The 14,450-nt window shown below is 41.6% G+C and overlaps 2 protein-coding genes across 2 annotated transcripts; both read right to left on the bottom strand.

The window, feature by feature from the left end:
- Positions 1 to 2,120: 2,120 nt before the first annotated feature.
- Positions 2,121 to 6,732, bottom strand: LOC123140990 (MEIOTIC F-BOX protein MOF-like). Its single transcript, XM_044560244.1, has 5 exons — positions 6,683 to 6,732; positions 5,675 to 6,587; positions 5,312 to 5,473; positions 5,067 to 5,220; positions 2,121 to 2,344 (listed from the first exon to the last, which is right to left on the bottom strand). Exons 2-5 carry the CDS (start codon positions 6,572 to 6,574, stop codon positions 2,328 to 2,330), a joined length of 1,233 nt encoding a protein of 410 aa, XP_044416179.1. The 5' UTR covers positions 6,575 to 6,587; positions 6,683 to 6,732; the 3' UTR covers positions 2,121 to 2,327.
- Positions 6,733 to 10,702: 3,970 nt separating this feature from the next.
- Positions 10,703 to 13,726, bottom strand: LOC123140991 (F-box protein At5g03100). The gene is made up of 5 exons (XM_044560245.1): positions 13,582 to 13,726; positions 12,558 to 13,488; positions 12,228 to 12,389; positions 11,988 to 12,141; positions 10,703 to 11,067 (listed from the first exon to the last, which is right to left on the bottom strand). The coding sequence occupies exons 2-5, from the start codon at positions 13,455 to 13,457 to the stop codon at positions 11,054 to 11,056; spliced, it is 1,230 nt and encodes a 409-aa protein (XP_044416180.1). The 5' UTR covers positions 13,458 to 13,488; positions 13,582 to 13,726; the 3' UTR covers positions 10,703 to 11,053.
- Positions 13,727 to 14,450: the final 724 nt, after the last annotated feature.

A 14,450-nucleotide genomic window follows, 5' to 3' on the forward strand; every position in this document is an offset into this window, starting at 1 on the left:
ACATAAATGAAAGTTTTCTTAAGGATTTCAAAGTCTTCCTTACAATCATCATCAAAAAGTAAGGGAAAATCTTCCTATAAAGAATTGATAAGAGTCCTAGATATTTTACAAAAATCTTTAATGAATTTTCTATATAAACCGGCATGACCTAGGAAACTTCGTATACCCCTTATATCTCTAGGGTAAGGCATTTTCTCAACAGCTTCAACTTTAGCTCTATCAACTTCAATACCTCTTTCAGAGATTCTATGCCCAAGGACAATACCTTCATTCACCATAAAGTGACACTTCTCTCCGTTCAAAACATGTTGAGTCCCCTCACATCTCAGAAAAACCAAGTTATGATTTTGCAAGCAATCATTGAAAGAAGTTCCATAGATGGAGTAATCGTCCATGATCTTTTCACAAAAATCAGCAACGATGGCAATAATACATCTTTGAAAGGTAGAAAGTGCATAACATAATAAACTAAAAGACATATATTTGGTCCTGGGCTAGCTAGGGTGTTCATCTAGATTAAAGCATATTTTTTTGCAAATGAGATTAAAGCATCCTTAATTTCATTTTCTTTAAAAGGTGAGTCGAGGTTGTGACATTGGGGAATGGGAGAAGGGTAAAAGTTTAGGAGGGAAAAGTTCCAAGTTGTTTGCAGAACTATCCCGATGATGTCCTTGAAATACTCTTTTTTAGCTATCCTTGAAGTACTCCTTAAGTATTGTAGCTTTCTGAAAGTTGTTTGTGGAATTTCAAACCTTGGTGGTTAAGGCAAACGATTTTGTTCTTACGAAGTCTTTGCCAGGCCGATGTGTGGAAATATTTGGTATTTTCTTCCCCTTTGATAGCAGCCCACACTTTTATCCCTTTGTTTCTAAAAAAGGGTTTTTCCGTGATAACTTTTTGGAGGAAAGTGATTGTGTCTCTTTCAAGTTCTTTTTTTCGGAGTCGAGAGGGGTCTATTTTCCTTCTTCAAATCTGGTTAACCTTTTTTAAGGTCACATGTAGATGGGCTGGAGTTCTTCTGCCAACCCACTATTTTAGGGTGGCACACAAATCTTTGATGTCTTTTGAAGTGCAGCCGTAGAGCGCCTGAGCCCATGGGCCAAATATCTATTTGAGACCCAACAATGTTGTACAATATTAAGGCGGGTTGTGGATTCGACCCAACCTGATTCAAATAGAATGGTGGGGGCCTCGAGTGTGGTGTGTGAGTGTCGATGTGAACTATTAGTGGGACATGATCGAATGCAAAATGTTGTACAATATTCTAGGTAGATTTAGGAGGTGAGTTAGTTGCCCAATACCCTAAAACTTATTATTAGGAGTTAAGTTTAAGTAGTGTTTTATTATAGTTATAGAAAGGAACGGGCTAGAGTTCCTTAAGGTATCTACAAATGTATGACATCAGCTTGAAGTAGAAAAGGGAAAACGTTGAGAGGGTAAAATAAGCTCTTGGCTAATCTCTTAGTTAAGAGACAGACAATGGTTGATCTTGTTCCCTTGGTACCATATCCCATGTGATGCCACAACTTTTCGTGGAGTAAACTTGTGACATTATACAAATTATGTCATTGTAGAATCTAAATGGTGTGGAGAGCCTGAAGAGATAGAGAACCAACCTTTTTCTCAGATATTCATTGGGGGAAATGGCTGCTAGAGTCCAATGCTTCTACACGGTGGAAGATACCATGCGAGAACAAGGATCAAAATGGGAGGGAAGTGGAGACCATTAATAATGCCGCGCGAGAACATCATATGTGTCTATTGTTCAAGTGTGTGGGGGCAAAAGGGGAGCAACACTTCGAGGCATCGAGGATGTGCTTGCCGAGGAGAAAGTCGTGGGTATGAATCTGTGATGACTAGACAAGGAGCCCACTGAAGAAAGGGTCTCCGAATGGCATGGCACTCCCCAAGACGCCACGTCCAAGGGTGCCACCTCCCCTCTGGGCCAGCAAAGTTTGTGGAAATCAAATAGGGATAATAAGAAAGAGGGAATAAATTCATAACACAACAAGTTATGCACCGAAGCCAAAAAAGACATGCAAACGAGTATTAATTATTAACCAGTCCAACAACAATAAATTCATCATGAACTGAAAGTGCAACAGAAATTACAAGATACCATAAAACCAAGTCCAGCTCGATAGATGGTCTAGAGTTCACAAGTTATATGTTGTGAATTCTAAATTAATCCTTTGTTCAGTAGAATTAATTGGCATCAGATGCACATGCGCCAAAATGATGGAAACCTTGTCGCAGCATACTTACGCCTTCCATTCCTGAATAGTCAAGGGCCGGTAAGTCCATCGACAACCCAGATCTTCTCACCCTTACAAAAAAACGAATCCTGTACACAATGAAAAAGATAAGTCTGATGTGTCTGCAAATGTACACAATGCACGGCTACTTGACAATGAAAATGAAGATACTGGAACAAGGCTCGTTATGTATGAAAGAGATTCACTTTACCAGATGCAACTTATTTAACATGAATCTAGGCACAAACTTCCATTATATTTGATAATCTAACACACAAACGTTTAGCTAAACTACTCCCGAATGAGAAGGCGGAAAACGCTATAAGCAATTTCACGGCAAAGGAAATGTGAAATATGCAATCATCACATACATTACTACAATGTTACGTATGGACTTTTATTTCTGAAGAAATATGTTACATAAACCGTAATGAATTCGTAGGCAAGTCTACAGAAATGGCGAATAATTTAGCGCTTGACAAAGGCAAACTGGGTGCCGAATAATTTAGCCCATAAGGGCAAGAAGCTGCTTTGAGCCAGTGAGCCAAAAAAAACTTGATATCGATTAGCACCAACCATTCAACAAATGCAATGAGTCAAAAATATTATATGACTGCAGACATTTACGTTACTGTTCTGAACTAATATGTCAGCATGTGAAGATACTACTGTATAACTACTCTAAATTAATGAATTCAGACATGTGTGCTAGTGCCGAATAAAAGCAGAACTAATCAACAAGTCCATATTGTGTTATACTCGCTGTTCTGGCAACACATATATTGAACATCCTTTGGCAACAAAACGGATTATATCGGTTTCATTTCCGAGCCTGGCCAGGCTTGATCCAGATTTTCCATATCTCAAACAATCGGAACTAGCAGACTGACCCACGCATTTGCGTGGCTAGATTCATATAGAATGTTAGATATGTCAATTTAATTTTGAAATGGTCTCTGCGACTTTGACTATTGTTTATTTGAATATCCGTATGTAGTATTTTACATAATAGTACTATGGAAAGAAATGCTTAGGATAAAATGCAACTAATTTACTTGACTAATCAATATACCTTTTATATATTAAAAACCATGCTAGCAACATTCTATTGCATGTATTTTATTCAGTCCATGATTTTTTTTGGTATGTTTGATTGGTGCCAAAATATACCCCACCAAAATTTTGTCAGCCTTTGATATTTTGGCTGCTACTTGGTTGATAACCAAACAATGCACATTTAACACTAAACTGAGAATGACGAGAAGACATCTATAATTCCCGCTATAGCACTAAATTTGAACTCATGCATTTAGCGCCGCTAAGCCGCTACAGCTAGAGGAGGGACGCAAGTGAGTTCGACAAAGCCATTGGTAAAATGTGTATTTCAAGTATATGGGATATATCATATATGATGTCTGATTGCATGCTTATTTTTTCTATTTTTCATGATTTAAAAAAACTAAATAGGTTTAGCTTCACGCTATAGCTCCACGATAGTTTTGCATTGCTTCTCGCTGAGCCACCACTAAATGGTATAGCCCGCTATTTAAAACTTTGGCATTACCCTTTTGAGAAATTATGGACTAACTCTAGGTCTCTAGCTAGATGGTTCACAACTTGTCTTGGGTTTGTTTTTGCTTTGTTGTATTGTTCAGCATATGTAAAATGACTTACCATATAATCTACATCATTTGTTGCTTTCAATATGCATAGTTGCTGCCACTATATATTATCTGCATCCTTCATATGCACGCTCACTTGCATACACATGACATTGGCATGAACCCATAGATTCTTCCTGTGCTATCTCATGCATTATTTACACGATATTTATGTCATCGCTCCATGGACTCTATTAGCAACCAAATCCATGATTTTTTATGCTGGTCTTCATTGTACTGAACTCTTTTCTTATTGTTTCAAACACATGCATCTTGATACAACTAAAAAATGTTCCCTAACTTTTTATTAGCAGAAGGAACAAGCAGATGTTATGTTGAAATTATTTTCTCCGCCACTACGTATCTCATCTTATCGGTTGGTAGTCAAAAAATAAGCCATGCAGATCCTTTTTTCCCTTGAATTATTGTGTGTTGTAATTTACATTGTTGCCGTTTAAAGAAGCCATGTTGATCTTTCTGTTCTATAGAATAAATATAATTTGACTTTTCAGCCTAACATATGTACCCGCAACTTTTGACTGTGTAGGTTTTTTTCCCATAAAAATAATTATGATATTCACAAGAAAAACTAATTATGATATTGTAGTTTGCACATTTTTCTCATATAAATATAGTGCATTCATAAAAAATAACAAGGCAATTTTTCGTATGGATCTACCACGTACGTGCGTGCAATTGGTTATTTATTACCTAATCTATTCAGTTTGAAGAAGCCGAGTACTAATTAAATTGGGAAGGATCCAGTAGTAATAACTAAACTGATCCAGTTAGTGTCTATGTAGGTCTCATCCTACCGTAAGCTAATTGGTCTTGGCTTACATTACAAGTGCCATCCGGAAACAACAATGGGCCGACTGAATTATTTCTAGCCAATTAGATTTACGTGCTGTGAGTTCCTATATATTTTACAAATCTCAACCGTACAATATCGGAATTTTATACTAGTGAATCTCAGCCGTTCGTATTCTATCGTCTTAACAGTATACTAAATAATAATAGATCCCTACAAACTGTTTTCATACATAATTTGTTTTCTATTTACTACCGGCTTTCTTATTAGTTTCATTCCCACATATGAAAGCTAATTTAAGCACATAGAGATCATGTAAAGAGTCATTAGTTAGCTTACGTATGTTAAATGCAGATAAGAACTTCAAGACTTTGAGAATCTTCTCGTCGACCACATTACACTTGACTTCAACTATGTTAAGGTGCTCTGATATTGCAGATGGTCCCTCCATTGGACTGTAGCTTCCTTTCATTTCCACTTTATGAGTTGGTCCCTATTGTCATTAAGAAAAAACATTGAACCAAGATAGATAACCGATAATAACTTTTAACACTGCAACAGTTATCTAGTTAAAAGATTTATACCTTTGAAAAAAGTTGAAGAGTGAGCTTCTCTAGAACTGGTGAATTTTTCAGAATGCAAGCTAGTGGATCCAAGTCCGGAGCCTCGCACCAGTACTCATTGAGTAATAAAGTCTTTAACTTACTAAATGTAGGGCAGCATTTCAAATCTCTTGTGAAAATGAACTGGAAAGAAAATACAAAAAGTAACTGAATCAAGTAATCCTTACTGAGAATGTGAGATGATCACATTCACATCTAAGACACCCAGCTTAGTGGTGATGCATATGTAATTTTTTTATCTCCGATTTTCCATAACTGATATAGATAGTGGAACACAAAAGAGGTATAACCATAAATAAAGGAGTTAAAGACAAAGTGTCATACCTTGCTCGATTCAGATATCAATTCAAGATGTTTAGCACTTGAGATCCCACCCAGAAGCACGCAACCGCTGCTGCCATCGTTATGTGAAAGACAATTGACACATCCATTCTTATTATCTCCACAGAAGACACCGGAGTTATAATTCATACAGACATCGCTGAAGCTTTTGCCAAGATTCACACATGCGATCTGTAGCAACTCCATGTTTTCAAGGAAAGGGGTTTTACCGAAAAAGTCATCGAGCTTCAAAGAGACAAGGCCCGGAGTAGAAATGCGGAGCCGGGCACGCAAATCGGAGAGGCAACCAGTGATGCTCAAATGCTTCAGGGAAGGTGATGACATCCTATCGACAGAGATGTTACACTCACTCATCTTCAGATCCTCCAACGCTGGACAGCCAGCAAAATCAAGAAATGCCTTCTGCAGGCCTAGACCATAAAGGTCCAGTGTTTTCAGGTACCGAGAGGCAAGAGGCAGGTCGTCCGGGTAGAAATATGCATGAGAGATTTCAACGGCGAGCGCCCGAACTTTGCACATGAGGGCGAAACGGGTCCATAGGCTCACATAGGGCACCTCGCCTTCGGAGCAACTATGGAATCTCATCTCGACACTTTCTAGGTCGGTGCGGTCGCGCAGCATCAGCAGATGGTCCACGAACACCCGGAGGTCCTCGACGCTGGCAGGCTCCCGGCTGTCGAGGCCGACGATGCGCAGTGCTCTCGTGGACTTCCAAAGGTGGCGCCAGCGCCGGGAGAGCACGCACGTCCGGACGGACTCCTGCGCCGGGAGGAAGGAGAGCACGTGCTGGAGGAGACTGTCGGGGAGGGCGCCGATGCGGTCGGCGGCGCTCACGGTCACGGGCACCGGCGGCGCACTCTTGCGCTTCTTCCTAGGAGTCATTACGTCGTCGGCGCTGCGAGGCAAGAAAGGATCAGACGGCGGCAGGGCGGAGAAAATGGGATGAGATGGACAGATGCATGACTTGCGGCGGAGCCGCCTCACCCTCACCTCGCCGGTAAGTCGCCGCCGCCAGGAGAATCGGAAGATGGGCGGACCCGCCTCACCTCACCTTCAAAGGGAGGCTGGGCTCCAGGAGAAAGGCTATATAGGAACGGAAAACCACCTGCCTCATGGGCCAGCCCATCTCCAAAACGTTCGATTCGTTTTCTTCGGCAAGCTTTTTAAATATTTTTCTTTCTGTCTGTCTTCATTAGTTCATTTTCCTAAATCTTTATCGTTCAATTTTTTATTTTATAATTTTAGCCATTTCATAAAACATATTGTCCGTAGCTGGTTGCAATAATTGTTCAACTTAGTGCTAAAAATGATCCCGTTACCCGAAATATTTTTTCCACGGGCCGAAATAAATGTTCACGAGACGTTTCTTGTTTCATCACAACTATTCTTCTTTCTGAATAAATTTGTTCATAGCTGGTTCTAATATTGTTCGAGGATTTTTACTGAAAATTGTTCCCATCACAAAGTCTTTATGTTTTTTTACTTTTCATACAACAACCTTCTTTTTCCAAAAACATGGAAAATTTTATATACATGGACATTTATTCTGCACGAATATTTTGAATTTGGACGCATAAGAGTTATATCATTAAAGCAAATATATAATCATGATCAAGAATATTTGAACCTTTTTTTATAAGGGTGACCAACATGAATATTTTAAGTTTTTGTTTCGTATACAAGTGATGCCATGTTTAGAAGATCACCACATTATAAAATCAGTCCAAAAGGACCATGAGTTTGAGATGCTTAGTTTGGAATTATGAACAAATTGCCTAGTTGCATGGGCGTGGAACACTGTGTATTGGCTGATTTTTTTCCTTTGTGATAAACAACCCACCTTTAGTTCATTTTAGGAAAACTTTTATTTCATATACAAATGCTCAAAGGGATACATTACTTATTTGGAGGTTTGTTGGCCCCACTCTCCCTAGAACCCACATTGCTTGAGGATTATCTTTGGGCTATATTTTTTTCCTAAAATTTGGTCACGATCAACGACAAAATAAGTTTATTTTTTTAGCAAACATCTGATTTATTAAGTACTAAGTGAAATACACTAAATTTAATAAACAAAAAAAGTAACAAATTTTTTTTGTTATAAAACTAAAAGTTACATCAATGTTGTTTAAAGTCATCATCTCTAATAACTAGCTACTCATAAAAAAATTGCCCGTGCATTGTAACGGGGATATACATATTCTATTGGTTCAACACCAATCATGTCCCATATATACGTTACACCCACCATATTCTAGATTTTGGTAATATTTGATTTGATTTGAGTGTGTGTAGAGAAGGCAAGAAAATAGTTTTTGATTTAGTTGCGTTTTCGGTAAGATTTGATTTGATTTGGGAATGGGTAGGTAGGCAAATAAAGTTTTGATTTAGTTGAGATTTTGGTAATAATTATATTTGATTTGATTGACTTAATGCAGCGCATGATTTTGGTAAAATTTGATTGAGTTTATGCAGGGCATGATTTTGGTAAAAAAAATATTGAGTTAATGTAGGGCATGATTTTGGTAAGATTTTATTGAGTTCATGCAGCGCATAATTTTGGTAAGATTTGATTGAGTTAACGCAGAACATGGTTTCCAAACCGGAGCGGGGGACAAAACCTCATTAGGTAACATACAAACACCAGCCCCTTTAACACTAGAGATGATGAAATGGGAGAATCTCTAACCAAAACACGCCGGATACCATCATCAATACCACCACCATGAAAAATAGGCTAAAGCACTATACATCAATCCACCAAATCCGAGAGCCAATGATCTCCTAGACGAAAACACCATATGCTCACCGATCATGGCTAAGTTGGCCACAGGTACCATACCAATACAGACACAAGGGGTGTGGTATGTTTATTTTGTGGCATCGTGCTCACTGTCAAGATGTCTTCGCCAAGGACACACATACCAAGCAAAAGAAGAAGTCCATTAAAATGCACGGTCTTCCTTTCCCACGTCACGTGCATCGCCTTCATGGCAGCTCGGGAGCCGCCACCCCTCTTCTCCACCTCCTATCCTTCCCGAATGACGCTGCCAAGATAAGCTCATGTAGCGAACGGTGACAGAGGGGTTGCTCGACTGGCAACGGCAAAAAATGGCGGTCCAGCTTGTGGGCGGCAGCCCTGGCTTCGCGGCGATGGCAGTCGTTGTGGCTGCAGAGGCAATGCGGCGTTTGGACCTTGTGGCGCTCCGGTCTTCGATGGCAGCGCTTAGCGCAGGCTGCCTTTGCTCATTGGCGTGCTTCGAATACTTGGTGTGGTCTTCGGCTACACTCAGCTCAGAGACACAAGGGCCTTGGTGCGCTCCGGATGTTTGGCTTGTGTGAGGCCAAAATCACTGCTTTGACCTTTAGTGACAATATCAGTAACAAATCACCCTAGTTTCTAATATATTTCAAGATTTGACTTTTTTCTATCGCCACACGCAGCGACGTAGGGTAGACAAGCTACCGCCATAGTCAATGGTGGTAGCCCTTGGACCAAGACCACTAACCACATTGATGTGGCAGAAGTCTAGAGCCAACAGTCATGACGGTAGCCTATAGATCCTATCACCAATGTCGAGGGCTGTGGCGGTAGCTACCCCAAAACGTTTTGTGCAGCACATGCTTTCCTCTATGCCTATATATTACATGGCCAACATTATGCTTTCCAAGAAGTTCATAGCTAAGCTTACTGCCATCATTACAACCTTTTGGTGGACTAGGATCAAAGATATTTCTACCTCTAAAGCTCTTTGTCTCAAAGCTTGGAAACATCATTACAACCTTTTGGTGGACTAGGATCAAAGATATTTCTACCTCTAAAGCTCTTTGTCTCAAAGCTTGGAAAGACATCCACACTTCAAAAGAAAGAGGGGTGCCTGGGGATTAGGAACTTGCAATGAATCAAGCTTTAACTCTTAATGTCGCTTGGAGAATTGTTGAAGCCCCTTCGTCTCATCTTCAGTGCATCCTTAAGGCCTTATACTTCCCTAATTCTTGTATTTGGTTGACCAGCTCTTCCGTACCAAAATCAGGTTTTTGGACCTCTCTTCTTAAAGTTATGCCTAAGCTTAAAATTCATTGCTCTTACGAACTCACCCAAGGCAATATATCTGTGTGGAGCACCCCTTGGTGCTCTTCATGGTCAGAAGTGTACAATCATTTGATTATTCAACATCCCAGTTTGTTTATCCTGCCATGGTGAAAGATTCATGGCTTCATAATCAGAAAAATTGCAACCATGCTCCCATTAATCCGCTGTTTGCTCAGCCTACTACTTCTACAATTTTGAACACTCCAATAATTCGGGATGACAGAGTCAGATATCCTCTGTTGGGACTTAACTCCTACAGGCAAATGCAATACCCAGCTTTCAGGACCTTCAGATCACTCCCAAGTCCCAACAACTAGCCCACACCTCCTCCTATGCTGGTTTCTAACATTTTAAAGCAGGTCTGAGAACTCAAAGACTTTGGACCCTAGAATCCAAACATTTGCATGGAGACTGCTCTTCCTATTGGTATGCGAGCAGGTAATTACTCAATTCATATTGCTAAAAGTTGTTGCAGGTGTGACCTTCCTGAAGATGAGCTACAGAGGTTTATTAGACGTAGCTTGCTATTACTGCAGCAAACATTCGGGATATGGGCGTGAGGAGGCGAAGACTAGTAGCTATCACCCGCGGTTGATCGTGAGAGGCCAATGCACTGTCTACTTGCCTAGGCCGCCATTGGGGACAACTGAGACCGTGACACCGACGTCAATAGTGTGGAGAAACAGTATGGTTGCAGCAACCGAATTGGACCATTTGATTCCAGAATGGACGGCTAGTCTGAGAGCAGCAACTGCTGGGCGGATATCCCTCCCATTGCTGGTAACATATGTTCAGAGCTGCCGCATTTCATTTTCAGTTTTCTCTGCCTAGGTGTGCAGAACATGGAACAAACATCCGGATCGATGGCGCCCAGCCAAAAACTGCAATATCTGTAAATGAACACGCCATGTTCGCTATTCCAAACATAAAGATCTTAACAGGGAGATAAAATAAAAGGATCACACCATAACAGAACAAGTTAATGCACCAAAGCCGAAAAGAAACGCTAAGCTAGCACTGGCCAGTCGAAGAGCTGAATAAATTCAGCATGAACCAAAACTGTAATAGGAAACCAAGCCCCACAACCAACTGGGCGGTATAAAGTTCATAGGCTGTATACTGCGGACTATACACGGAAAGAACTCAGATATGATGCGCACAAAGACACGAAGATGGAAACACTCTTGCCACATATATGCTTAAGCGTTGCATTTCTGAATAGTCAAGTCATGGCATATGAACCGTCAAACCAAGTCTTCTCACCTTTGCTAGAAATTGAATCCTGTACAGAAATGAAAAGATAATGTAAGAGTTTGTTGTATCTGCAGAAGTAAAAAACGCCCAGTTACTTGACTATGAAAATTAAGATACCAGAACAGAGTTCAGAAAGTATGGAGATTCACTTTACCAGGTGCAACTTATCTTAATATGGATTTGGGGACAAACTTTGATTATATTTGATACGGCCATTTCTTAGCTGATAATCTAACAGTAAAACATCTGGTTAAACTGCTCCCCAATTGGAATGCGGAAAATGTCATTAGCAATTTCGTGGCAAGGGGATTGTGAAATAAGAAATTACGGCATACACTACTAGTCCTAGACATGCTTATGAACAGACTTTTGTTTCTCAAGAAAATCTTATGTGGACTATTAAGACTTCCTAGGAACAAAGTGATGAATCACAAGCAAATCGGGCGCTGAATAATTTAGCCCATAAGTGCAACAACTGCTTATATTTATCGAGGCAATAAAAATTGCTATTCACTAGTACCTACTATTCAAAAACACAACGAGTCAAATATTGTTTTACCGCAAACATTTGAGTTACAATTCAGAGCTAAGCAACATGTGAAGATACTTCACTACCCTGAACCAATCAATTCAGACATTTGTGCCAGTGCCCACAAGACCAGAACTAATCAACAAGACCACATGTTCTGTTACACTTATTGTTTCTGCCGTGACACGGTTAGATGAAATATCCTTTGCCAACAAAATGGATTATATTGGTTTTCCCTTTTGTGAGTCACCAGATGCGGTCCAGATTTTGCATTGCCTCAAACAATTTGGCACCCTACAAACGGTTCCTACATATTCCATGATTTTCTTATTCACTGCTTGCTCTATTAGTTTCTTTCTGACATATGGAAGCTAATTTCACAATACGGAGTATATGCAAAGTGCCATTAGTTAGCTTACGTATGTTAAATGCACACAGGAACCTCAAAATTTTGAGAATCCTCTTGTCCACCACATTACACTTGACTTCAACTATGTTAAGGTGCTCTGATATTGCAGACGGTCTCTCCATGCAACAGTAGCTTCCTTCCATTTCCACTTCATGATTTGGTCCCTAAGACAAGCATAAACATTCAACAAATATGGATAACTGATAATAACTTTAACAGCGCAGCAATTGTCCATTTATAAGTTTAATACCTCAGAAAATAGTTGAAGAGTGAGCTTCTCTAGAACTGGCGAATTTTTCAGAATGCATGCCAGTGGATCCAAGTCAGGAGCCTCACACCAATACTCATTGAGTACTAATGTCTTTAACTTACTAAATGCAGGGCAGTGTTCCAGATCTCTTGTGAAAACGAACTGGGTAGAAAATACAAAAGGTAAACAAATTAAGTAATCCTAACGGAGAATGTGAGATCATGATCTAAGAACCCTCAATTGGAGGTGATACATAACTTACTAAATACGTAGATAGTGCGACACAAAAAAAGGGTTAACTATGAAAGAGTTACAAGACAAGTGACATACCTTTCCTATTTCAGACATCAACTTGAGGTGTTTAGCACTTGAGATACCACCCAGAAGCACACAATTGCTGCTGCAGTCATCACTAATAGGAACACAATTCTTACATGTATCATCATTAGCTCCACAGAAAACACCAGAGTCATAATTCAAACAGACATCTTTGCATCCATTGCCAAGATTCACACAGGCAGCTTCTAGCAAACCCATGTCTTCAAGAGAAGGGGTCATACCAATAAAGTCTTCTAGTTTTAGAGACACGAGGCCGGGAGCAGAAATACGGACCCGGCAATCTGAGTCAGAGCGGCAAAAAGTGATGCTCAAATGCTTTAGGGAACGGGATGATATCCTATCAGCATTGATTTCACAATCATTCATCTTCAGATCCTTCAATGCTGGACAGCTAGCAAAATCAAGCAAGGACTTTCGTAGGGCTACACTTTGAAGGTCCAATGTTCCCAGATGCCGAGAGACAAGAGGCAGGTCGTCTAGGGCGAGGTAACCATCGTCAAGGATATGAAGCGTGAGCGCCCGAACTTTGCACATCATAGCAAAACGGGTCCATAGGTTCACATAGCGCACGTCACCATCATCATCATAATGATCGAATTTGATCTCAACAGTGCCTAGGTGGGTGCGCTCATGCAGGACCAGAAGATGGTTCATGAACTTCCGGATGTCTTGAACTTTGACATACTTGTCCTCATCTAGGCCGACGATGCGCAGGCCCGTAGTGGACTTCCAAAGGTGTCGCCAGCGCCGGGCGAGCACGCACGTCCGCACGGCCGCCTGCACTGGGAGGAAGGAGAGCACATGGTGGAGCATCTGGTCGGGGAGGGCGCTGATTTGGTCGGTGATGGTCACCGGCGGCGCACTCTTTCGCGGATTCCCTCTAGGAGGCATTTTGTCGAGTAGGCAGCGGGCGTTGTCGGCGCTGCGAAGCAAAGGAAGGATCAGACGACGCGAGGCGTGGGTGGAGAGAGCGGGGATCGGATGGATGCCTGATGGCGACGTCGCCTCACCTCACCTCGCCGGATCGCCCCGGTAAGTCCGCTCGTCACGAGTCGCCGCCGCCGCGAGAATCCTAGGTTGGACTCCCCGCCTTTCTTTTCGAAGCGGCGACCGCCAAGTAGTCCTTTTAGGCGGTCGAAGGAAAGGAGTAAGGGAGTGGCGTGGCCCCCACTCACCAGGGCGTTCGGCCCAGGAGCCTGCGGTACAAGACCTGGAATACCATGAAACGATCAAGGGGAGAGAGCACCCTTCCATGGATGTGTATAGGTGATTTTAATGAGATCTTGAGGCCTGAGGAGCAACATGGCTCTAATGAACGTGACAGTTCACAGATTGACGCGTTCAGAGAAGCTGTTGATGTGTGCGGTTTAGCGGACCTGGGATACCGTGGATTGGATTGGACATGAGAGAAGAAAGTTGCCGGAGGATATTTTTGCCGTGTTCGCTTAGACCGAGCTTTGGCCTCGTCTTGCTGGTCTATTCTATTCCCGTTTGCCTCTCTTGAGCATCTTACCGCAGCAAAATCGGACCACTGCCCAATTCTCCTAGAGATTGAATTGATGGACACAAGCATACGTGCAAAGCAAAAACAGTTCCGCTATGGGTGTATGTGGGAGCGTGATTCACGGTTCGGAGATGTGCTAGCTGAAGCTTGGACTTCGACGGGGAGAGCCCAAACCGTCACTGAATTATCGGACAAATTGGCCTCGGTTGCCGGCAGGCTACAGAGTTGGGGACGAACCACCTTTGGTGCAGTCCGATCTAAACTTCGCCGGTTACGTAAGCAACTTGAGGAGCTGCGCTCGCTCCCCAACCGCATGGGACCGTCGGCTGAGGAGGAACGGGTGGAAAAATGCATGGTCGAGTTATGTCTAAGGGAAGAGA

The sequence above is a fragment of the Triticum aestivum genome, chromosome 6D (genome assembly GCF_018294505.1).
Source record: "Triticum aestivum cultivar Chinese Spring chromosome 6D, IWGSC CS RefSeq v2.1, whole genome shotgun sequence".
NCBI lineage: Eukaryota > Viridiplantae > Streptophyta > Magnoliopsida > Poales > Poaceae > Triticum > Triticum aestivum.

Coding starts and splice junctions, on each gene's coding strand:
- LOC123140990 (XM_044560244.1), bottom strand. CDS start 6,574: ATGACTCCTAGGAAGAAGCGCAAGAGTGCGCCGCCGGTGCCCGTGACC. Junction 5,474..5,674: donor TGATATCTGAATCGAGCAAG/GTATGACACTTT, acceptor TTTTCTTTCCAG/TTCATTTTCACAAGAGATTT. Junction 5,221..5,311: donor CTCTTCAACTTTTTTCAAAG/GTATAAATCTTT, acceptor TAATGACAATAG/GGACCAACTCATAAAGTGGA.
- LOC123140991 (XM_044560245.1), bottom strand. CDS start 13,457: ATGCCTCCTAGAGGGAATCCGCGAAAGAGTGCGCCGCCGGTGACCATC. Junction 12,390..12,557: donor TGATGTCTGAAATAGGAAAG/GTATGTCACTTG, acceptor TTTTCTACCCAG/TTCGTTTTCACAAGAGATCT. Junction 12,142..12,227: donor CTCTTCAACTATTTTCTGAG/GTATTAAACTTA, acceptor TGCTTGTCTTAG/GGACCAAATCATGAAGTGGA.